A 24,325-nucleotide genomic window follows, 5' to 3' on the forward strand; every position below is an offset into this window, starting at 1 on the left:
GAAAACATGAGTGCACACTTAGTGAAACCTGGGGAAGGTTACTTCTCTTTCGTGTCTCATCACAACTGAAGTTGGTGTCTCCACAATACAGCAAGGGTAATGCCTCCCTTTCTCTCACATTGTGGCTGTTGTGTGAGACATTTGGGCCACAGGCTGCCTCCCTCTCTCTATGTGACACTCTGTTAAATCGGGCCCCTGCATTGTTGCCAAGGCACTCCCCCAAAATCAGACAATTACTCTTCATAATGATGAAGAGCAACCACTGTTCTGAGTGGAAAAGCTGCTCCCTGAGCAATGCAGTGCCAGTGTTCATTGCTTTCACTACTTCTTGTCATTTTCCAAGCTCCTGAGGCGCGGGAAGGCTGGAGGCAAGAAGCTGTCGGCATCATATACTTGGAGAAAGAACATTTGTATCTCCATTTTACTTTCCTCAGTTGTTTGTTGTATTGGCAGGGCAACAGGTAGGCAGGCAGCTTGCCTGGCCAGTGCCTGCTCTGTTCTGGCACAGAGGATCAAGCACTTCATGCTTCAGAGCTGTTAGGCTGGCACTTTTCACCACTAAATGTGGCTCTAAATTACAGCTAAATGAAAATAGAAATTTTGCTTCAGAGCTTGATCATGTTATTTTGTTCCATCCTTTTACTTGTTCGGTGGCTAAGGAAGGGAACCGCTCCCTTGGTAGGAGCATCTATTAACTTATAAACATGTGTGATATTAGAGCATCTTTGTGTATATTTGTGTACGAGATCATTACAGTTGCTGTTTTAAAGATATCCATCTCTGTAGTATATAAAACCTTTGGCAGTAAAATTGTAAATCCATGCAATGGGGTGTTAAGCACACAAATCCAATTAAATCCTTCAAACAGCTTTGAAAGCCTCTCCCAGAGGGTACAGAAATGGTTATTTGTGATTCTCTTGAACTGCCTTTTATGGTAGCTTGCTTAGAGTGTCTGTGACAAGTAGCCTTCTGGGGGTTTAATGCTGCAAGTGGTGGGCTCTTTAAACAAGCAAATGACTAAACTTAAGATTTGGTTTTACTCTTTTAACAGATCCAACACAAATGGGAGGCTTGAGTATGCTGCTTCTAGCAGGGGAACATGCCCTGACTGCACAAGAGGTAAGGAACTCTCTTCTCTCCCTTACTGCGGGCCCTCAGTTTAGAGAGAGCTCTGAAGAGGAGTATTTGACCAGTGGGAAATGAAATTTAAGATACACCTTTGGTAACCTCAGGTGGGACTGAATTGTGAGCCCTGATATAAGGTGTGAGTCTTGTATCCCAATTGTGAATGTAGAGGTTGGGACCAGTTTTTATATCAGTTCAGTATTATCTCTGCTGACTGAATATTTGATCAGACCAGGCAAGCCTACCCCCTGAAAGGATATTGTCACAGGTGGAAGGGTTGAAATACAATGACTGTGTTAACAAACAGGTGGTTTTCAACCTCTTTTGGGCAAGGATTTCGTATGCTTGTGCAGTGCCTCACACAACTGTGGTCTTGGCACTGATAGCAAAGTGAACACCTAATAAGTTCCATACAGTCATTATATATGCAGTTTGAAACCATGCAAGTGCTAATGGGTAATCAAAGCATTGCAGCATAGTCCTATTAACTAAGTCTTTATGTCTAAAAAAAAGTTTGTAGTTCAGTTGCCATCACAAACATTTTCCTTTTATGAAGGAGTCTAGTAAATAAAAGTGTTCCTGCATACCTCCAGTAGTGCAGAGACCTCTGGTCTTTCTTTAGACTGATTATTATTTATGATCTATTTTTTGGGCTAGCTTTGAAAATGGTTCAAAAGGAGGCTTGTATGTTGGGTAGTTACTGCCGTAAATTTCTAGCCTAGAAAGAAGAGCCGTGGAAATGAGGAGGATTTCTTTTTTTTTTTTCTGTTGCTACTGGGAGGAAAAGCAATAATTAACTATCCATATGTGATACCCTCAAACACAAAGTGTGTAGTGCATTTGAGATGGATTGCTCCTGGACTGCCAAGACTGAGCCATGGCTCCTCAATGCTTTGCCCACCAGTTTGAGCATTGGAAGTCTTTGTGCAGATGTGGGTACCGGCTTTCTGTGTTGCAGCATGAAAAATAAGAAACACTAGGGTAAGGTTGGCAGAGAAGTGAAAAGAAATATGTTATTTTGTGCTAAAGTGAGAATATCCTGTAGTTTCCAAACTTTGAGTCTCTCGGCTTGGAGTTCAAAAACTGTTTTTACTGCACTGTTATGTTTAAATGGGAGGGAAGGGGTATTGTGGTCACAGATACTCAGTTCCATTAAGAAGGGTCTTTGCTATGACCTTGTAAGTTGAGCTTTCTTGGTTTTACATGAAAAGCACTCAAGTAGTATGATTTCAGGTAGCAGTGACAGAATAAAATCTACATGTGCATTTAGAGACAAATCAAAAAGGACGTTGTGTGATTGTTCTAGTATGTGAATGTTTTTAATCAGGATTTTCTTTTTTTGAGCAAGACACATTTCCCATGCATCTACATAAACCCCGTTTTTTCTGATGGAAGCGTGCAATATCGCCTGTGTTGTAATACTTGCTTTGTATATAAGCTATACTATGCTGTGCTCTTTTGGGCCTGTAGTCTTCCTTTGAAACCCAGCCCTGCACATCAAAGAGACAAGCTGTCTGCTTTCCCTCAAAATGCAGAGCAAAATAATTGTCATAAATACACCCTGAACAAAACTAGTTGAGGGATTTGTTGGCTGCTATTAGAATCATGGTGGGCCAGAAATTAGCCAATACTTACTAATGAATTACCATAGTTTAATTGTCCTGCGCTATCTGAGAAGCAGGTAAGTGTCAGAACACTTTCCCAGGGAACAAAACTGCACATCTCCAAGTCTGTCAGAGGCTCCCCTGTGTAAAATACATCCTCCAGAGCAATCTGGGTGGTTGGTATTCTCAAAGGGTCCCAGATGGATGAAGTTCAGTCCTCCTAAGTGGGTGTCAGCAGGAATGAAGTCTCCAGCTGTGTTTCTGTGCACTGGGAAACTTCCTCAGTTTCTTTGCGTGGCAGTCCTGGTGTGTCTGCCATTTTCCTTTGTTTCATTTTGATTCAGTGTTACCGTGGTGATTAGATACGGAGCAAATATTTCTTAGGCTTGTGTTTCTACAAATGCAGTAAAGATCCTAAAACTATTTAGACTTGGATAACTGAACAGCACTTCTGGCTTCCCATCCTTGGGTGTGTTGACAGAGGAGACATAAGATGTTCATCTTTGCGTGCCTGTGGGACAACCTATGGTTTGATTTCCATGCTTACGCTTGAAAACAGTTTCATGCTCAAACCAGCATTTGGGAGGTTAGGAGAGCATGCTAGGAGGTGGTATGACAGGCTCATTAAGAAGCTCAAGAATTCCTTGTAGAATCGGTAAGCTGCTTTCCTCTTAGTTGTGTTGTGTTAGAGTTGGTGTGCACGTGGGGGAGAATTTGGTGCACTAAGGTGACTGCCGAGGTATTGTCAGTGAAGAGATTCAGAAGTTGCATAAGCGTGGCAAATACAGGTATTGGTTTTATATGCATGTAAGTGTATAAATGTATGTTATATATCTAAAATGAGGGCATTTCTATTTAAAAAAAGGACAGATGCAGTGTCATTTTTTAAAAGAATGCTCTAAGTGATATAATGTATTCTTCATTATCATTAAAATGTGCATGTGTACTGTGAGATACACATGCATATATATGGTTCTTAAACCAGGGGACCGCCAGATGTAAGATTATCTGTCAATATGCAGTTTGACTGCTTGCGTATTTGTATGATTATGTAGATTTGGGTGGCCTTGTAAGTCACCCAAGGTCTTACATACTATTACAATCTTAAAAATTGTTAATAGAAAGGAGGGCAGCACTGGCATAGTTTGCTCAGACCTTGGGAGAAGATGAGGGAAATGATACAGGTCTGCTAATCTCATGTAAATGTATTCGATGCCTGCTGATTTTCTGTTGACTGTATGTTAAATGGATGTATAGGGACTTTTCAAGTCAGGTGTTTAACCTTTGAGTTGTCAGAAGCCCAGATGTCAGGTAATAAAGTGAACATGCACTGGGAGGATGGGAAGAAGCACAACAGTGATATTTACAAAATTGCCTTGAGCTTCAGTCACCACCTCTGTATGTCACCAGTTATGTTCCTATTTTTGTAACTTTTTTCAAAAGACTAGAGGCTTTTTCTTCTGATAACAGAATTCAGTGTCGGTACACGATTGATTTCTCAGCAGCAACTGGAGTTTACTAAGCAGATAGGCAAGAGAAGCTACAGACGTTACCAGCAGTAAGCAAAGAACTTGGATACGCAGTCAGTTTCCACCTGGCTTTTGGGTCCTTTCACCAGTTACACAAGACTGTGGTGTGCATGTGAGCATATTTTGTCGAACACCTGAGGAGAAATGCCAGACAGGTCTGCTCCAGCTCTTGTCCTCACAGCAGGTTTATTAGCAGAAGGGCTGAAGCTGGATGAGGAGCAGTCCTTGTGCTTGCCCGGTCACCTCCCTCCTTGCATATCTCCCTTACTTGCCCATCAGGCCTTTTGCTTGTCTTACAGCAGCACCTAGTGGCCTATCTGTAGGTTACTGCCAAGAAATGGCAGAATTTGTAGTGTAGTCCAAAACCTGGCTTTTCTACCAGTGTCCCCTCTAGCTGTCGCCTGGCACATCAGGGTGGCATTAAAACCTCGCATCAGTCAGTGCGGAAGGTGAGCCGGGGCTGTCCTTCGTCTTCGTTCAGCATGATCCATTTTAGAGCAGGTTATGGTTATTGCAGGGAAAGGGAGTCTACTGAGGTGTTTCCCTTGCGACTTCCTTCTCTTCGAGAACGAAAGGTTATCCTGCACGCGAGGCCAGGTGTGTGCAGGGTGGTATTGTCCAGGGTGTAAATCAGAAGTGCTCTTGGCGCAGCTGAGGGTAAGCTGGGAGGAGGAAAGAGGAGAAGTGAGGAGGTGTTGAGGACATTTTATTATCGCAGAAAATGAGATGTATGCAGTGGCATTATCTGTGCATCCCTTCCCTCCAGTAATTATTTTAACGCTTTCATCAGGTTCAGCCTGGCAGAGGTTAGAAGTCCTGGAGATAATAAGTTTCCCACAAGTCAGGAGTGTGTGGGGAGCAGCAGAGTAGAAGAAACAAGCTCAAGTTAGTGCTTCCGTCAAGCAAAGGCAACAGCATTAACTTTTTTAAGATAATGGAAATTGATAGAAGTATGGTTGTTCTAACCACAAATCGCCTCTGAGTTACAGGGCATCAGCAATCTGTCCTTTGCACACAAAGCTGTAGGAAGCCAGGCTTCACACCTTCCACAGCTTGTGGTTCCTGAACCACAAGGTGAACAAACTCTGCTGGACCCCCAGCACGTGGCCTCAGAGGCAACAAGAAGGCTCATCCTCCCTCTCTGCGCCCGCCTGGGGAACGAGTGCTTTACAGCGTTTGTGTTGCAGGGGCTGAGCCATAATAGCCGCTCTCGGGAGGGCTTCTCCATTCCAGCACAGTGCTCTTGGGGTGGCACGGGTCAATGGCTCCCAGCTCAGAGCTAGTTCGTGCCGCACCAACTCCGGCACGTTCATGTGGACGTGTCCCTAGATAGGCAGAGGGAGCTGCGAAGCCATGGTACCTGTTATGGTGGGTGGGCAGAGTTCAGGCATGCGTGGCCCTGCAGTGCCTGCCTCGGAGTAGAGAGGCTTCACACGGCTTTGTCGTTCACGTCACTTCTCCTAAGCAAAATGGTGCCCTTTCATACAGCGAGTTGAATAGACTCCACTTGCGAACAAACTGCTTCAATAGACGCCACAAACTAAGCTACATAAGGCAGCTGGTCAAGCTGCAGAAAATTTAAGTTATATGGGGAACCAAACCCCAAATTTAGTTATTCCTGGGAGAATCCCACCAGGGAAATGGCCTGAAATAATCAAATGCGTGCTCAGGCATGCAAGCAGCATCCTTATATATTTCACACCAGTGCAGAGACTCAGAATTTCAGAGATGGGTCACTCAACAGCAGTGAGATTGGTGTGCACCCCTGGTACAATCCACACCACTGCTGAGGCACAGACATCTTAGAACAGATCATACAGAAACATGAGAAAAGCAGCAATAAACCTTACATCAGTGAAAACAGTAACACAAACCATTGAAAAAGGGAAAAACAGGCATTAAAAATACATTCTTTGTAACAGTTTGGGTTGCTATACTCCCATAGTACGGTGATAAAGCATCCTGCTTGGTGTTTAATAAATATAATGGAAGCACAGAACGTAGAAGGCGCTGTTAGTGCTTGGTTTTATGGCAGGGAAGAAACAAGTTTGACTGTACGTAAGCAAATTGTCATGTGACATAGTTCCCTTTGGCCTGTGGGTTGCTACACTTGGATTTAGTGTTTTCAGGGGAGTGTGGGTAGCAGATTCCTGAAACAAAATGCCACTGGTGCTATTGCAGTGCTTAAGCATCTCGGACAAGCAGGAGCAGGAGTAGCAGTACAAACTGCATGTGCTGTAGGCCTGCTTATCCTGTGGTGTTCTGTGCTTACCAGCAACAGATGCGGTTGCTAGCTAAATCTCTGTGTGTTCACTAATAAATGTTGTTGACATACTTGTTTTGGTAATAAATAAGAGAAAAAACACATTTGCATTGAAATGTTCTAAATAAACTGAAATTTCATGAAAAAATTTAAAATGGTTACAGGAAAAAAAAAAGCATCCTGTTACTTTTCCTAAAATACCACTAAGCCTCCTTCCTTTCTGCTGTTATCTATAAGCAATGTTATATACTTTATTTTATACTAACAGTACCTTATCCTTCCAGGACTTACACATGTAAATCTTTTACACTCGAATGTGACATTTAATGAATGCACCATATTTGATACAATTCCTTTACAGAGTGATGCCTGATTAACACAATTCTGGCTAAGAAGAATAGTATGGCTAAGCTCTGTGTTAATTTGAATAAATTAGTTGGTTTTGAACAGTCATTTCTTTGTATTTTGATTTCAGAAGTTACAACTTTTTCTTGCACTGTTTTTCATAAGCACCCCTAACGGGATGTTTAGGTACACTATTTCCACAATTTTAGGCTTGTGGTACCCTTAATTACTTATTTTCATACTGCCAGGGGATTGGGGATTATTTTTTTACTAAGTATTTCTGTCACTTAGCAACCCTCAGTGTCTTCAAAATTTATTTTTTTTTTTAGCTTCTAAGTAGATTTTGTATTCAGAATGGTAGTACAAATTACAGGTATAGCAGTGTTGGTAGCGTCACCAATACAAGGTAGTTGTGTGCATAGCCCAATATCATTAGTTTAGTATTCTGTTGCATAAAACTCTTTTGCAAAGTTTGGAATTATTAATGAAAAAAAAAACAACTGGTATTTTTGTGGTCTTTATTCTTAGGTGATTTTGAAATGCATTAAAATGGGTGCTAAACTATGTTCTCACCTATAAATTTGATTTAATCTGTCCAGGACTGTGAAACATTAGATTTCCCATCTTCTCTTAAACACTGCTTCTTGTTACTGCTGCCTGGTATTTTGTTTTGTTCACTGTTGTTCGTAGCTTGAAAGAAGCACCTTTGAGGTCTTACTCTGCGTGGTCCTTGTTTCAGGTTTCCTCGACTACTTGCCAATCTGATGCAACTAATTCTACCGAAACCTGTCAGAAGTCATCATTGTTTCAGTTTGCTGAGGTGAGTTTCTCTAAAAAGGGTTGTCTTCCCCAGTGTTTTCACTTTAAGAAGCATCGATGTTCAGCTGAAAAAAAATCAAAAATCTTTAACTAAAATTAATGCTTTTATTTGTTCCTTCTTTTTTGGTTTTATGGTACAGGACCGTTTATCAGGTAGATAGGTCACACAGTGGAAGTACAGGAGAGTATGTTTAGGAACATGGTGGAAACCATACTGCGATAATGGAGATGTGGTTTAAGCAGTAATTTAGAGATGTGTCATTCCTGTACATAGTTTTAAACTAGAGTCTTACTAACTAAAGTTTTAACACGTGTATTTGAATATTACTTTATGTCCTTTATATATTGTGGCTGCTTTAGTCTTTGACTCTATAAAAAATAATCGTAGTTCTGGAATTTTCTGCTATTCTGTAGCCACCAAGTAGCTCTAGGCAACCGTGCTTTAATTTTGCAATGTACAACATTGCTGTCTACGTAGTTCCAATTATTGCTAGAAGTACAACTGGTATATTTTGGTTTAGGTTTTGGGTTTTCTTTGGTTTTTGGGGTGGTTGGTTTTTTTAATATACACTATTTCATCCAAGTTTTAATGGATTTCATTGACAAAACTAACATGACAAGAATGAGGTTGCAAAGAATCCTCATCTGCAAGCTTCACTTGCTTGTTTAGATCTTTCTAACTTTTGAAATTATTATAATCAAGTGACATACAAATATTTAGCTGTATAAATACTGATTGTACAGGACGCTGGGTGGTGTTTGAGTAAGTGCATATGGAAAGAAATTTTGTCATAGCAGGGGCTTCTTTTTATTACCTGTTTTCACACCAGCAGTGAATCTGACTCCCATGTCCTTAATATGAAGGTACTGTGTGTACCTTCATACTCCTCCCTAAACATCATCACTTATGGAGCAGATACGTTGCAAACCTAGGACACAGAAAATATTATTTGTTTTGGTTTGATTTTTGTTTGTTTTAACATCAACCCACAAGACCTTGAGTTCCAACTTAAGATCTGAGGCTTTCAAAACGTATTAGAAGTAAAGCACTGATCCCTTATTTCTGATTAAAGGTAATGGCCACAGTGAAGTATGTAACCTGTAATTAGGCAGTTAAACAACCTGCTGACTGCTCTTGTTAGAAAGAGGAAACGCCTGGTGTGCCAGCAATGAAAAGCAATACTTAGAAGCTTCTTAAAATTGGTTCATTCCAATGTCACTTATGATACTTCCGTGGTAATAATTCATCATCCATCTTCCAGTATTTCAAAGATGCTTTTGCTTACTTATATTGTCAGTTGAGCAATGTCATACTCTGTATAGTTCCTCTTGACAACATGTTTCTTGAATTTCACTGCTAAGCCTTTCAGAGGATAAGACAAATAACAGGTCACTTAATTGTTTCAGTTCATTTTACAGTGCCCAAGCAGGAAAGTGCCAGAGCCATGTGGTAGTAGGCAGAATTTGTTTTGTTGGCTGCAAGATTGGCTCTTGCTAAGGGCCTGTGACCCCTGGCTTCGCCATACACCTCAAAGAGCTTCAGTGGGTACAGGAAACAAGCTCGTCTGCACCGCTAAAGCATGCGGTTTAGAATTAGCTCACTAATGATCAGTAATTAGAAATGCATGTTAGCTAGTCTTACTTTTCAAAGATATTAAACAGCCTGTAGTGAGGATGCACCTAACCAGTGCACAGCAGGTAGGTGTGTCAGTGGCAAAATAACTGGTACTTGTACCAAGGTCTGACATTAATCAGAGGTGTCGTTTGCAACGAAAATAATTGACAAGGGTTAAACAGTATCAAATACAGTTACCTTAGTGTCTGGGATAGATCTGGTATCTCAAAGTACCTGCATGCATTGTGTCCCTGTCCACATGTGCCTTCCTTGCTGATTTGTGATCTATCAGCATCACCATTCTGCAGTCTCAGGTCTTTCACTGAACTGTGAAATACAATATAGTGTTAATTTTTTATTGCTAACCCTCTTGTGACATACCAGTGGGCAAATAAAAGCCCTTCAAAAAAGCCTTGGCCTGTTCTATTGATCCTAGGAAAGTTTTCCCTTGTGAAAAATAATTCAAGATCACCATTTCACACCCATTTATGTATCCCATGGAAAAGATACTGTTCTTTGTACACCTATCCTGGGACTCGTTTGCATGCTCTTAGGTACCAAGAGTCTTTCTGTATGATGGATCAGAAATGTAGCACATTGAAGTTTGATATTGAAACTGAAGAGTTAGGTAATACAAACATAATTGTTTTCCTGACAGATCTCTTCAAGCACATCACAGCCTGGCATCCCGGGAGCTGTAAAACAGACAGAGGAGTCTGCGTTGTTTCAGTTTGCTGAGGTATAATGGCTGATATATGATGGGGGACGATGGGAGGAAGCAAGGCACCAGTAAGAGTTGTCACTGAATGGCTAAGCACCCTATCTTATAAGGGATTCCCATCAGTAGATGTTTATCTTTGTGACAGCATTGTGTTAAGAAAAATCGTGGGGGGAATAACCAGTGATTGGACGAGATGTTGGCCGGTTCTACCAGCCTTAATATACACAGAAGATACTGGGCTTGTGAACGTTACCTGGCCTTCCATACCAAAGGACCACTACAGACATATTTTCCAAAGGGCCTTTTAATTTATAATTAGGGGGAAAAAAAAACCCAAAACATTCTGAAGTGACACTATGCACTGCCGATGGAGAAGGCTGCAGCAGTGCAAAATGGCAACTTCCCTAGGAGCAGGAATCCTTTGAAAAATAGCCTTGCAGGTCAAAAGCAGCTTATCACAACAGCTACAAGATATGTAACAGCATCGTTAGGCGACAACTTATAAAGCCTATAAATGATCCATAAGTGTGTAAGCTATTCTCCTTCCTCCAAGTATTGAAGATTTTGAGTTCTTAAAGATTGCTTTTAAGGATTTCTTCTCTCATGTGTTTAATGTGCCTCTGTAAATTGACTTTCCACACATATACTCTTCTTGCCCATTTGGGGGAGTCTGGTACTGCTTGTAGAATCGGTTATGCTAAAGGTATGTTCGTGGTATGTCTGAAAAGACTGGGATTGGCACTGCTGCTATTATAGAGGAGCATAATGGATGAAAAGATACCCTTTTTGTTATTCCATGTCCTTACAGAGGTTTGATTACATACAACATGCTTCTTTCTGTTAAATGTTAAGCTAATTGTGTACTACATGTTTTTAGCTTGGCTAGGATGGGCCTTGATGTATTTCTTAGGAGGCCCAATTAAGAAAAAACAATTTACTGATTCAGGTGCCATAAAATACCTGACTGCAAACACTCCTATAAAAGATACAATAGAGTTAATATCTCTAATCATGAAGATGTTTTCATATGTGCCACCTTTTTTTAAAGTTCAAGGTCATTTGGAAAGTTTGTTTGAGAAAATCAGTGGAATTGAGCAGGATGAAGCCATGTGCTGAAGCCAACCTTTTAAACTAAGTAAAAGATAAACGTCGGAAAACATTTCTTGTGACTTCTATTGCAAAATATTGCACGAGTGTGTCTGCTAACGTAGTTTCAAAAATCTGAGCCATCTTACGTTTTAATTAAACAGCAATCTCAGCTATCTGCAGGGTTGAACGGGGTATGAATTGCCTTTACTACAGCATTTTCAAATTGTCATATAAAACCTGACTTAGCCGTAGTTTCAAAATTTCACAGAACCTAAAATAATTTCCTCTCCTAATTGAACAAACAACAAAATGACAAACCTGAAAATTGTCATACAGATGTGCCAGTGTATTGAGTTGCATACCACTACGCTGAGCCAGCTCATCTGGCGCATTGGAGTGCACGTATGAATCATCAAATGTTAGGTAGAGAGGTGCCTTTGAAAGTTAATTAGAAACTGGAGGGGACAGTTTTAAAGTCAGGCTTAATCTCTTTTTCCTGTAAAAATATGAAAATGTGTGTGCAGTGTGGCGGTTGTATTTTTCAGTTCTTTTTTCTGTGTCTGGAAATAAGGGACAGAAATCTGGAAAGGAAAAAGAAAACCAAAACAAAACAAAAAACCTTGTTGGCCATGGTTATTCCTCCTGTGTTAGACTGTTGTTGTGAAACCTTAATGGCAGTGACTAACATCATGTTTTATCTATAGCAATAGAGAAATGGCATTTTTTTAAGATTACAGCCTGATTTCATTTAGGTTGTTCCAGGGGAAAGTATTGCACATGCCACAGAACCTCCTTAAGCTTTCTCCCTCCGCTATTAAAGCTGCTGTGCTCTTTCAAATATAAGGGCTTTCATTCACAGAGGGTGTCTTTGTCAAGTTTGGCAAAAATCCCGTTCCTTACTGTGCCACTTCGTACCGGGTCCTGTCTATATAAATGCATTACTGCATTTAGTAAGCTAAATTATGGTAAGCAATTTGCAGTAGGCTGCTGTCAGCAATGTACGGTGCTGCAAAAGAAAAGAGAGAGGGAGAGAAAGTAGTTATTTAGCCAGTAGCCAAGTAGACCTGTGAAGAAATGTGAAGTGTGCTGTGGTCTGATGTGCCTGGAGACTTTTGGCAGATGTCCCAGCTCAGTTTTGGTTCTGGCTGGGTGTTCTTCATATGTTCCCTTTCTCTTTGCCGCCTTTGCAGCAGGGTGTGTAAGAGTGCCTCTTTGTGAAGACAGCGATCCCTTTGAGTAGACTTGTCATTTAAAACAGACACCTTTACCCCAGGAGTACAAGTCCCCTGTCACTCAGAAACAGCTCATTATATGTAAACGTAGCATGGGATTCTTTCTTCTTTACAGCCTCTGTTAGCCTTTCATCTGTTTGTCTGTCCCAAGTGCTATAGTCTTCAATTAAAGCTGTTGAGGCTGTGGCTAATGAGGCCTGCCCAGTGACTTGCCGCAGCAGATAATGAAAATGCCAGGAGTAAGACCTCATTGGGTCCTGCGGGTACGCAGCCAAGCACCTTGGAGGTTTTCGAAGATGATGTGACCTCCTCAGAAGAGCTTTTTGAAATTCGGAGTGTTGCCAAGTTACGCTCTTGGCTTTCTCGTTCCGCCATGGTCTTGGAAATACTTGGCTCTACTTTTGTCCTTCTCATTTGTACCTTTATGGAAAGCCATTATATAGGCCAGCGATTTCTGAGCAGTGGGCTGTGTTCCTTAGTGCGGTGGCTGTTTGCAAGCTGTCTGTTCAGATGGGCTGATTGCTGTCATCCTCTTTGCCATGTGAGGTAAGCAGAGCAGATGGGACCCCTTGCTCTCTTGGTCTTACTGGATGTGTGTTTGGCAAATGGGAACAGATGGTGATGACTGCTTCATAGAGAAGAAACACAAGTACCTCTTAGATTTACTTAGTTAAACTCTCATCCATTATTAAACAAAGAAAATGCTTCCTAAGAGTGAAAGCAACAGTTTACCCATTTTAAAAACAAAATTAAGCCAAAAACCACAAACTCTTCACTTTCAGCTGCTTCTCTGAGGTTTTTCTCTAGGTGTGTTAATCAAAAAAACAATCACATGCAGCATGCAACAAGGTGGAAGTTTCTTTGCTAGTCCAGCAGGTTTCTATAATTTAAGAAAAACGCATACTTGAGGACGATTTTGTCCCTGCTGCATTCTCACATACTCACTTTAAGCGGGCTTGCGGGCAACCCTTTCTGTTTATTTCTGTTCTGAACAGAAGGTTTGAGTCCAAAACTTTTAGTCAAAATGACTTGGAATTGGGAATGTGAGAGCTAGTCAGTATCTTCTCTTCCAGCCTTGTCTTAGGTAAAGCTGTCATCTTCCCATGTAAAGCTGTGGCATAAAATAGATTAATATATTTGCTGTTCGCCTATATACTGGAATTATTAAACAACTGTGTTAAAATGAAGTGCCTATCCTAGGAGAGAAATGAAAAAGTGGTACCATGGCACATGCTTCTTACGCACACTAGAATGTAATACAGTAGCTAAAATGCTGACCTGCATTGTAATAAAAGACAATAACTTGATCCTAATGATCCTCAATTTAAACCTCTACATAAGAAGAGGCTATCTGTGGTTGTAGTACTGCAGGTTCTGATTATTCTAAATAAAACTGGAAGGCGGTGTTAAGACGGGGAATGAGATCTGTAATCTCACTGAGAGCTGATTGATCAGCCATCCTCTTACTTCTGATATTTGGCCAGCAACTTCGGCAGAATGAGTTCTAAGTTTGTCTCTTGCGGTTTGTTTTCGTGACTATGAAGAGAATTTTTTTGCTGAAGTGAAATGTTGGATTCCTCTCTTTCTATTAGCACTACAAGGTTCTCAGCTGCATTTTTTTAGGATTGCCCTTTCTGTTGTCAACATGAAATTCTTTACTCTTTCCTCACGTTGTGCATCAGGAGGCAAGATATGCCTGCAAGTTCTCAAGTTATACTTCAGTGTGTGGGTGTTTTTCTGTCCCTTTTCTGCCATTCATCTTGCACTGAAAAAAATCTTTAAGAGCTGAGAATTTGTTATGGTAGAGAGAAAAAGTTGAGGCTCTCTTCCTGCAAAGTGCAATGTACAAGATCACGTACTCCAGTGGGGTCCTGAGCAGGTTCACTGAACTGTCTCAAAACAAAACTAGGATTTTGGATTATTTTAGTTTAATATTAAAAATTATTGTTAATGCACATTAAAGTATTATTCACCATATTTTAAATAGTTTGCAGTAAAATGGATGTTCTGGATTATTGGGGGGGGGAAGTTTGTAATAAATCTCCCTGACAATTGAAAAGTCAACTCTTCAAATAACCTAGTTCAAAAGAAAGACATATTAAATGTAAAGAATAAGCCTAAGCATCATTTTTGTGATGAGGCAGGTGCCATGGAAACACTGGTGGTCTTGCCCCTAATCTTAGGGCTTCCAGGTCAAATACTACCAGGTAATGCCATGCTAAAAAAAGATCAAATATGAGAAACAATGATCTTGCGTTGGTGAACTCATAATGCTGTACTTGGAAGCAAGTCAGAAAAAATTTGGCTGCAGAAGCAGTTCCCTGAAGTGTGGTGGTAGTTATTTACTCAGTGCTGGTGTTGGCACACCAACATCTATGTAGAAGGCTAGATTTGATGTCCAGATGTAAGGTCTTATTTCTTTTTTTCTAACTAAAGAAAGTGAAACAAGCAGTGCCTGTGAGGACAGATAGTCCTCTTCTATATCTAATCAAATGGGAAATACTGCCCAGGCTTTCTGGGAGAATCTTATTTAACCTTGACCATCACAGTTCATGTTTTTAAGCAACAGGTATGTCTTGTTCACTTACTCACATAAAACACATGTCATGACAGATAATCTAAGGGAGAAATTTCATATTTGCTTGTATCCTGCTGACTTCTAAATGCCTGTTAAGTGTTTGTTGGATGGGATTGCTTACCTGAAGTAGGGCCTTCTGCCAGAAAGATCTAAAAGTAACTGATTTAACTAACCCCTTAATTTTTTCATTCTTTTTCTCCCTTCCTTTCTGTCTTTCCTGTGTGCCACTGAAATATTTTCTCCTCTGTTCATTTAAAACCTAGATCTCATCAAATACTTCCCAGTTGTCAAGTCCTGAGCCAGTAAAGCACTGTGGGAAGTCAGCACTCTTCCAGTTGGCAGAGGTAAAGTTATACCCATTTAGCGTCACAGTGGGAAGATGTGTGTATCTTTTCCCCAAAAAAGTATGAATTGTGTAAGGTTTGCTGTAGTATCAAATTTAGTATTTCCAGAAGCATAAATTAATAAATAATGGAATAGCAAGAGAATTAGGCAGAGGCAATGGCCGCAGGGACCTAGCTTTTCTTCATACACTTTTCAATGTGCATAGTTTCTTGGAGACAGCACGGTAAAAGTTAGGCTGATTTTTAGAAAAAACAGCCTTATAACTGTAATAAAAACAGTGCTAATGACAATAGCAAAGACCAGAGACGACAGCATTCTTCTTAATGAGGAGCTGAATACCAGGATTCAAAAAGTAAAGCTTTGGTATGAGGACTAGAAGGTGTACTGCTGAATGGGGACCAAGAATAAGAAGAGAAAAGTAGACTTTGAGATCATGAGGAATCTGTCTGAAGAGTTGGAGGTTGAAACAGTGTACTAATTTCTGAAATTGGCAGCTGGCAGCAGCTTTCCCCAAAGTCCTAGAAATTCTCTGTAAGTCTTAAATATAACCATGTAGAGGTCTCCCCTTTGATATGTATGAATCACTCAAAAACCTTTGAGGCCTGGTGTGCAGATGTTCTTCTTGATGCTTGAAAGATGAAGATACATGCTGCATTCCAGGTAAATAAGCGAGAATGCTAGTACCTTACTTGTACTTTTTTTTTTTTTGCAGATTTTTTTTTGTTTTATATTTTTTTATTGTTGTTTTTGCTTTCTCCCTCCAAAGTCACTTCCTATTCCTGTGAGGCAAACGTTTCTCTGGACCCCATCTAGTGGCATCCTGTCATATATTCTTGCCGGTGAAGTTAATTCCTCTCAGGGAGAATGTGGAAGCACTTGAAATAAAAATATTTCATGCCTTGTTCCATGGATAGTAATGCTACTGTCTGACTTTATAGGGACTTACATAAGTGGAATAAAACCTGCCTTACCCTACAGGCAGTCCTGGCAGTAGCAGAGCTTGTGGGTGTGTGCTATGTTGTCAGCAGTACCAGTGCAGGGGTGATTACATGTAACTGTGATCAGTGATCCGTAAGAGTGTTTGACTCGTGCAGCCCTGGGACAGCAGAAGGGCTGGTAATATTGAATGACAGACACCAGAAGTTTTTGAGGTGTCCTCTTACAGGACAGCAGCAGGCTTTGAGTAGTGCTGTTCTGGAGTAAAGCTCTTGCTGAGTGCAGCCTGGCTTTTGGAAGTCAGTATAAGAAGTTCTGATGTGACTGTGAAGCTTATGAAACCCTAATTTGGGGGAAGGACAGGCACTTGTCCACAGGAGTGCAGAGTTTGTACTATAGTTGGTGGAAAGAGTGAAGCTAAGCCTGGCAGCGTCACTTTTGCTTGTTGGACAGGTTTCTGTGATCTCTCTCACAGTGACTGCTCAGATGGATTCCTGCAAGCCTAATTTAATATACAAAATGAATGTGTTAAAGGCTCTGATTCAACCTGAGAAAAACATGGCAGATGTGCTAAGCACATCCTCCTTGTCTCTAACTCTTGTAGGACATTAGTGCTGTTGATGGGTTTTTTTCCAGTTTTGGAGATCTCTGTAATGTTGGATTGTAATTAGGTAAATAAAATAGGAGAGAGGTAGCTTAAATTTTCAGACAGCAGTTCAGGACCTGGTTTGGGTCATCCCAAATAAACTGTGTTCATCATCACCTCGAGGGTGTCTTCAGTTTGCAAGTTCATTTGGCAGACATCTGTGCCATGCTGCTGTAACTCCAATTCGCAGATGCTGTGCACTGGAGGGGACTGGACTGCTGTCTCCACGCTGCCGGCATGGCAGGGGTCTGGGTCGTGGGAGCCTGACTGCTGTAGCACACAACACTGCTCTGCCACTCCTTCATCTCTCTACTGTGTAGATTAAGCAATTTTATATTTTTTTCCCTCCATCCTTCCCTATGCCCTCTTTTTTGATACTTCACAGTATTTTAGAGGTGGTGATAAAATGCAGAAGTGGATTAAATTATTTTCTAAAAAATTCTGAGAATTTCTATGTTTCTAAAAATGGTTGGAGCAGCCACTCTGCAGTCTGAGGCCTGGGAGACTGTTGCTGATCAGCTTTGCTGAGCCTCTTGCTGTGCCTAAATGCATGCTTTGTCTTTAGCCTTCAGTGCAGAGGCATGAGAGTGGAGGGAGGCAGCAGTGCGGGTGCACACCACCTCCACAAGGCAAGGAGGCCACTTCTGCCACAGAGTGCTAACAGCATTAACAACACTCAGATGTAAGGGGTGTTCGGAGACTTGAACTGCAGTGGTCAGAGCTTGGGAGATGCTTTGAAGAACTGCAGCTTCCAGGAGACATACAGCGTTGTTAACCTTTTTGGTTTATTTCCTTTACAGCAGTGATGGGTTGATTTCTTCAAAATCAACTTTTTGGGCCCGTGTTTGTTGGGAGCCATGAGAACTGAGTTTGGGGGGGCAGGGGGAGCTAAAGTGTTGTAAACACTTTAGTTCCCCAGTCCCTAGAACTCCCCCTCTTTCTTAGGAAGCAAGTGTAAGAAACCTGCAAGCCTGGCCAGAGATTATGGGATATGTCCTTAAAAATAGAATATTTTCTTCTTCATACTAACAGCCATTCCTGAGACTGATCCTTTTGTTAAGAAAAAGTTCAAAACTGATATAAAACACTTTAGAGTGTTGAAGAGGATCATGACCTGATACAGGGAAAAGATTCTGGAGAATAATCAGCTACCTGCTTGCCAGATAGCCTCCTGTACTCTGAGGAGTGGTAAAGGTTACCAAAGGCTTGAGGGCGCCTACTTCACTTTGGTTTCATAGCATCTCTTTTATATGAGTTATAAACACCAGCAGGCAGTGCCATAACCTGCCAGGAGTAACCTTCTTGAGCTATGACAATTAAATTATTTTGAAATCACATGTCCAACTAAGCCTTCAAAAACACCACCAGCTGGGTTGCATGCTGATGTAGATTGGTGCTTAGCTGCTGGAGTATGTTTGTGTGAGAAAGCATGTACTTCAGTTCATCCTACTCTTCAAAGGGCATCCCAACAAGATCATCGTTCCCAAATCTGGAAATGGCTTTTAGTGTCCGGTGGTATTATCCACCGGAGCAATGGTGGAGCAGGGTTTTATATATAACAGCATACACAGGTCTGCACTTCTTTTTCAATATATAAACTTATGAATGAATTTTGGGAAGAGGGAAGAAATAATCCATTCAAAAGCTGTGTGGTGAGCATAAAAGAATTGTGCTGGTAAAATAAAGTTTTTCTTTCCCCCCACCCCCTCTCTGTTTTTTCTTTAGATTTCTTCAAGTACATCCCATTCAGGTCCTTCTGATTTAACAAAACAGTGTGGAACATCAGCATTATTTCAGCTGGCAGAGGTAATGTATAAAATACTAGTGAGTAAATACCACAGGTGCAGTGGGGTGGAGAAGTAATGATGTTGATTGCCAAAGTCTGGAAGGCAGAACAGTGCTACAGTTATAATTACACTGTAGCTTATAAAGACATAAATTATCATGGCTTGGGTGCCACAGGTCAAGATTTCCCCAGACTAGCCATCAAATTGGAGGTTTCTAAGAGTCTGTGCTGCAGCTGAGAAATACCAGTCCCTGGTGGTAAAGGGACTTCCCGATCACCATTGACACTGTTTCAATCCTGGTGTTAGGATTTGTGGTTTCGACTGTTTGGTTTGGCTGGGGACGCACAAAGAGTTGAGAGAGAGGACTGGATTAGTCTGTTACTCAGGTTAGGGCATTGCCATTACAAATTCCTGTTAAAAGGTCATTAGTTGCTTTCATTTATTTTAGCTTTTCATGACTACTGTTTTTTGAAGTGGGGAATAAACAGGTCAATAATTTATATAGAAACTCTGCTATGATACTCTCAGCACATCTTCCTTCTGGTAACAGTTAAAACCAATGGCCTCTTATTGAAATGGTATACTACTTCTCTTTCTAAGCTTTTTTTTTAAGCTTTCCCAATCTTAAAGACTGTGAATGGCAAGTTTATTTAGAGCTCAGGAAACAATAGCCGCTTTTTCGTAGCCACATCCGTAGCCCTCTGTACTATTGGCTACTACAGAAGAAGAAAAGGTATAGAGAAAAAAAATCCATTGGCAAGGGATGTGTGTGTTTAATTGACAAAATATTACTGTCCAAATCAGTTGCATTTTAAAGGTTCATCTTTAATTTTTGAAAATCACAGGCTGCGTTTATATATACAGTGCAGTGAAAAAGTCACAGAAGTACCTTTGTACCAATAACCCACCTCAGCATACTTGTAGGGTTCTCCTCTGCAAAATTTAACCTGCTTCCTAACAGACACTGTGCTGCCCAAGCTCCAGGGCTTTCAGTGCTTAGCCTAGCTTGACCTGAGCCAGATCAGGAGTTTCTACTCTGTGCAGCAAGAATTTCAGAAACTTACTACAAAGCATTCTGTCATTGGTGTTATGCTCATACATATATTAGTGTAAGAGATATTTTTAGTTTGCAAGGAAAAAATGCCTTGCCGATTTGAGAGGTCTAAAATTGACCTAAAGGGAACCCAGTGATCTGGAGAGTACATCCATACTGACCACATGGCCCGTGGGCTGAGCTGCGGGATAGGGAAACTCCTGATGTCTGTTTCAAAGAAAGCCTCTTCCATCTGGTTGTGCTCCAGGTGGTTGTTTGGTTGACATTTGTTTTAAAAAACAGAATAGCACTGGGAATGGAGCTTGAGGGCTTTGAGAGGGAGAGTAAGAAGTAGAAACCATGTCTTCCCAAGGGCAACTGCTTGGTGCTGTGGACGACTACCCTCTGTAGCAGTGTGAGCGTAGCCTGTAAGTGATCTGAAACAGAGAGGGTCTCCCAAGTCAGCGCTGCAGGAACACGGTAGTTTGAGGACCCTGTTACAGCTCTTTTCTGTGAATATTGCTGTTCCTCAGACAGTATGAGGATTTTGGTTTCCATTAATATTATCTGCAGGAGGAGATAACCATGGCAACCACTGCTGCTTTGCAGTTCTTTGCAAAATAAGTCTGTGACATGAAAGATTTGGAAGGCTTTTTTACTACCTTGCAAATTATTTTGCACACTCGAGTAAAAGACAATGATCTCAATTACTGAGATTTGATTAACTTTTCACCCCCCTGCCTCTTCAGGGCCATTTGGAGGATGGAGAAAAGAGTTGTATACAGGGATATTTGGGAGTTGAAGGGGGGTGTGGATGTGAGATTTCAAGTAACTTGTCTGTGGCAATAGTGAGAGATATCGTATTGTCCTGTTGCATTTAGGGTAATCCAAAAATCACTCTAGCAGTGGGTTTCCAGGTTATATAAAAGGTACTTAAAGAATCATGGAAACATCACTGAGTTCAGTTGGAGTCTTCTTTTATTAGAGTGGTAGAACCTGCCAGCCTTATTCTAGCACTTAGCCATCATAATGTCGCATCAGTTTCAGTAGGGCTTCAGTGTCTTTTTCAGTATTGTCCTTTAGCATAGTTTGCTCTCCTGAACTAAGAAGCCAGAGAGATTCCCTGTGTAATATTCCTGTTAATATAGGTAAGTAATGTTAACAGTTGAGGTTTGTTTCATGGGACTGTTTTTAAACTCGTTTTAGATGTGCCTTGCTTCAGAAGGAGTAAAAGTGAAAGAACCTGGGAAAACAAAAGTGGAAGCAGCGGAAGATGTGGGAAGGGAAGTTCCAGAGGAAATGGAAGTAGAAGAACTGGAGAAAACAACAATAAAGGACTCCTGTAAAGGAAAAGTAGAACAATCAGAGACAGAGAAAACACAAAACCGGGATGAGACAAAAGCTGAGGAATCAGAAACTGCAAAATGCAGAGATTTTACTAGTCTTGCAATGGAGAGCAGTCCTTTTGAGAGAAGTGATAACACAAAGGATCACATGTGCTGTTCTCCAGAGCTTTCAATGGCCGACATGAGTATCCTTGGGCTAAAGCCAGAAAAGATAAAGAAGAAAAAGAAAAAAAATAAGTTGGACCGGCACACAAATGAAAAATCCACCCCCAAGAAACCTTGTAAAAAGAGGCAGTCCTCTGAGTCGGACATTGAAAGTGTAATGTATACAATTGAAGCTGTTGCAAAGGGGGACTGGGGTGCCGAGAGACTCGCAGAAACTCCCCGCAAAAAAGCCCGGCCTGTCTCAAATGTGAAGGGAAGCGTGTTGGATACAAAATCACCAAAGAAAAAAGCGAAATCGAAAGAGAAGAAAACATCAAAGGAGAAACCCATGGAGACCACCAAAGAATCAAAGCCTCCTGATTTCCTTAGTATTGCAGCCAGCAAGGAAATACCCTGTGAGGCTTCTGATAACATTAAAGTGGAACCACTGACCCCAACGGAGGAGGTGGTACCCCAAAGCTTACCAGGACAGGTCAAAACTGAGGACAGTGACTGTGTTAAAAAGATAGAAACCTGTGGCTCCAGGAAATCGGAGAGATCTTGCAAAGGTGCTCTTTATAAAACTCTGGTGTCAGAGGGCATGCTCACATCTCTGCGCGCTAATGTGGACAGAGGTGGGTGGCTTTGAGTGTTTCATTTACAGCATGAACTGCAAAAGCCTGCCTGGAGTGGGAGGAAAAGCAAAAGTCCGTGTTTAAGCTGGAGTTTGAGCAATGTGTGATGGGAATGTTGTGTCTGGTCACCTGAGATGCTGAGGGCAGGTGGAAGGGACGAACTCCATGGTCCAGGACAGGTCTTCTTAAGTCCTGCCACCTTCTGTGTTCCTACTTACCTCACAAGCTCTTTTTGTCTTTCATGATCTGAAATCTAGCTTTTTGACCAAAGGCTTTGTTGGTTAATTTGCCAGCCTGCTGATAGATGTATGCAGGACTTGTGTTGTATGTAACCCTGAACAATTAGTTTGTTTCTATATAAACAACTCTTGCGGTTGTGAGCTTAGTTCTCAGTCCTACAAGAGCAAATGTGTTGTGCTTTTGCTTTGGATGTTAGTTTTGCTGTAGGTGGTGAGCGAGAACCCTTTACCTTGTGGAGAGATAAATTTGAGATCATTTCTGGCAGCTTTCAGTGACATGTCTTGAAATGTATTTTTCCAATTAGTAGATTTAGATGTGTAATTTGAACAGTCAGAAAAGAAAAAGATGTTTGTAATTTACGGAAGTTTATTACTGTAAATCTACTCATCTCTTTATTCTCCTTTATACCTCTAGAGATCCTGACTTTAGAGGTAGTAGAAAAATGGCGGCAGGGAGGGATAGGGGAATAGTTGCCAATATCATCATTATCTAGTTTCAAATAAATAAATAAATGTTCTGTAACCCCTTCAAGAAGGTCAAGCATCCTAAGTTGCAGTACTGAATGGGTACACAAGTTCCTTCTGAGCCCACTTTGTTTTGGCACATTTTTCTAAAGATGAGAAACAATTTTCTGCCTTCATCCCAGGAAAAAGAAGCTCAGGGAAAGGCAACTCCTCAGATCATGAAGGATGCTGGAATGAAGAAAACTGGGCTTTTTCCCAGAGTGGGACAAGTGGGAACAAAAAACTGAAAAAGCCTAAGCCAAAGGAGGAGTTTGTTTTCGGGTAAGTTGTGGCTTAACACTGTTCAGTTTTAGTTAGGTCAGCCTGGTAATTTAAGAAGGAGTCATCCTCGTTGCAGCAAGTGGACTGCATCCAACACCCAAATAATCACGATTAGGCAAAATTCCTGAAAATTACAACCCCCCCTGGGCTGAGTCATGCTCTAGATACCTGTTGATATATACCAAAATAATTCCTTTGAGATCTTTCCTGGTTTACACTACTACTGTAAACAGATTTGAATGACGTTATTTGCTCACTTCTCAAAAAAAACCACACAATATTTACCCGCTCAAGAGGCAATGAAGAGGGTTACTTATATTTTCAGAGCGCTTTGCAAGCAGTGTTTATAGTTCTGTGTAGATATTCAATCACCATAAACAGAATTAGACTAGAAAGAATAGATCTCTCTGCCCACTTGGAGAGATTACTTACAGAGGAAAAGGAAACTACATTCTAATATTGCCAAATAATTATGATAACGATATCATTTTCCCATTGTAGAGACAAGATTTTTAAACTGCTCATGTACACCATGAAGAAATTAAATATATCCAAAGAATAACTAGTGATTACAAATGCATTAAAGTTTAGTAACGCCACACAGAATTACTTTTTTAGTGTATAAGTAACAATTTTTGTCAGAGTATTACAGATCGATTTGACTGGAGGTGTCATTGTTAGATCTGCTTAGCCATTCATACTTACTTGCAAATTCTTGAAGACTTCAAATTATCTGAATTCAGAGGGTGAAAATGAATTAAAAAGGAGTCAATTTTCCACACTTCATGCTTAAAATTGGCATGTGTTTCTTTTGTGCAGGCTTGCCGTAGCCTTTTTTATAACCCAGTCTATGTAAAATTTAGCTGCAGCTCACTTTGCAGCAAAGATATTAAATTGACAAAAATCTCCAAGTCTTGTTTGCTTGGAATAGTCAAGAAAAAATAATGGAACGCTTCTTGTATTTTTACTGCATTGTATATAAGTTTAGTACATATTTTTGAAATTTAAATTGAAAGAAAACTTCTTACACCTAATGGTGTGAAAACTGAATGCATCTCCTAGCCAAAAAAAAAAAAACAAACAACAACCCACCATAAAGTAGTTAGAAATGATTTATCCAAAGTAGCTGGAAGAATTGCGTAAAGAATTAATTCATTCAACAGCTACTCTTCTACCATCATTAGCTGGCTGGATGGGGGAAATACCTGTTTGCCAATCTTGCTGCTTGATTCAGTCATGTCATTAATGAATATTATTTAGTGAATTCTGTAATGGCAGAACCGGTAATTTGTGGAGCGGAAGTGCTGGAGGAGTCATCCATTATCCCTGTCCATTTCACTACCTGATCTTCTGACTTCTTGAAGAGCTGGGTTTACCTCTACCTGCTCCTCCTAACTCTTTCTGCTCCCTTCAGCATCACCTTTCAGCTTCATTTTGTGTGTGTAGGGGGGAGGGTCCTCACCCCTTCGTAATTATGTCTTTCTCCCTGTGTCTTCTTACCACCTTCT

The 24,325-nt window shown here is 40.8% G+C and overlaps 1 protein-coding gene across 18 annotated transcripts in view; it reads left to right on the forward strand.

Moving 5' to 3' along the window:
• Positions 1 to 24,325, forward strand: part of BBX (BBX high mobility group box domain containing) — a 165,714-nt gene that overhangs the window by 100,667 nt on the left and 40,722 nt on the right. For 16 of the 18 annotated variants that reach the window (XM_064467915.1, XM_064467924.1, XM_064467931.1 and 13 more), the window contains 7 exons: positions 1,052 to 1,119; positions 7,606 to 7,686; positions 9,959 to 10,039; positions 15,184 to 15,264; positions 18,573 to 18,653; positions 20,874 to 21,792; positions 22,679 to 22,817. In XM_064467915.1, the coding sequence (XP_064323985.1) occupies positions 1,052 to 1,119; positions 7,606 to 7,686; positions 9,959 to 10,039; positions 15,184 to 15,264; positions 18,573 to 18,653; positions 20,874 to 21,792; positions 22,679 to 22,817 (1,450 nt within the window). The remainder of the gene's footprint in view (positions 1 to 1,051; positions 1,120 to 7,605; positions 7,687 to 9,958; positions 10,040 to 15,183; positions 15,265 to 18,572; positions 18,654 to 20,873; positions 21,793 to 22,678; positions 22,818 to 24,325) is intronic. The other 2 variants (XM_064468023.1, XM_064468038.1) reach the window with 2 other exon arrangements.

Source organism: Phalacrocorax carbo, chromosome 1 (genome assembly GCF_963921805.1).
Source record: "Phalacrocorax carbo chromosome 1, bPhaCar2.1, whole genome shotgun sequence".
NCBI lineage: Eukaryota > Metazoa > Chordata > Aves > Suliformes > Phalacrocoracidae > Phalacrocorax > Phalacrocorax carbo.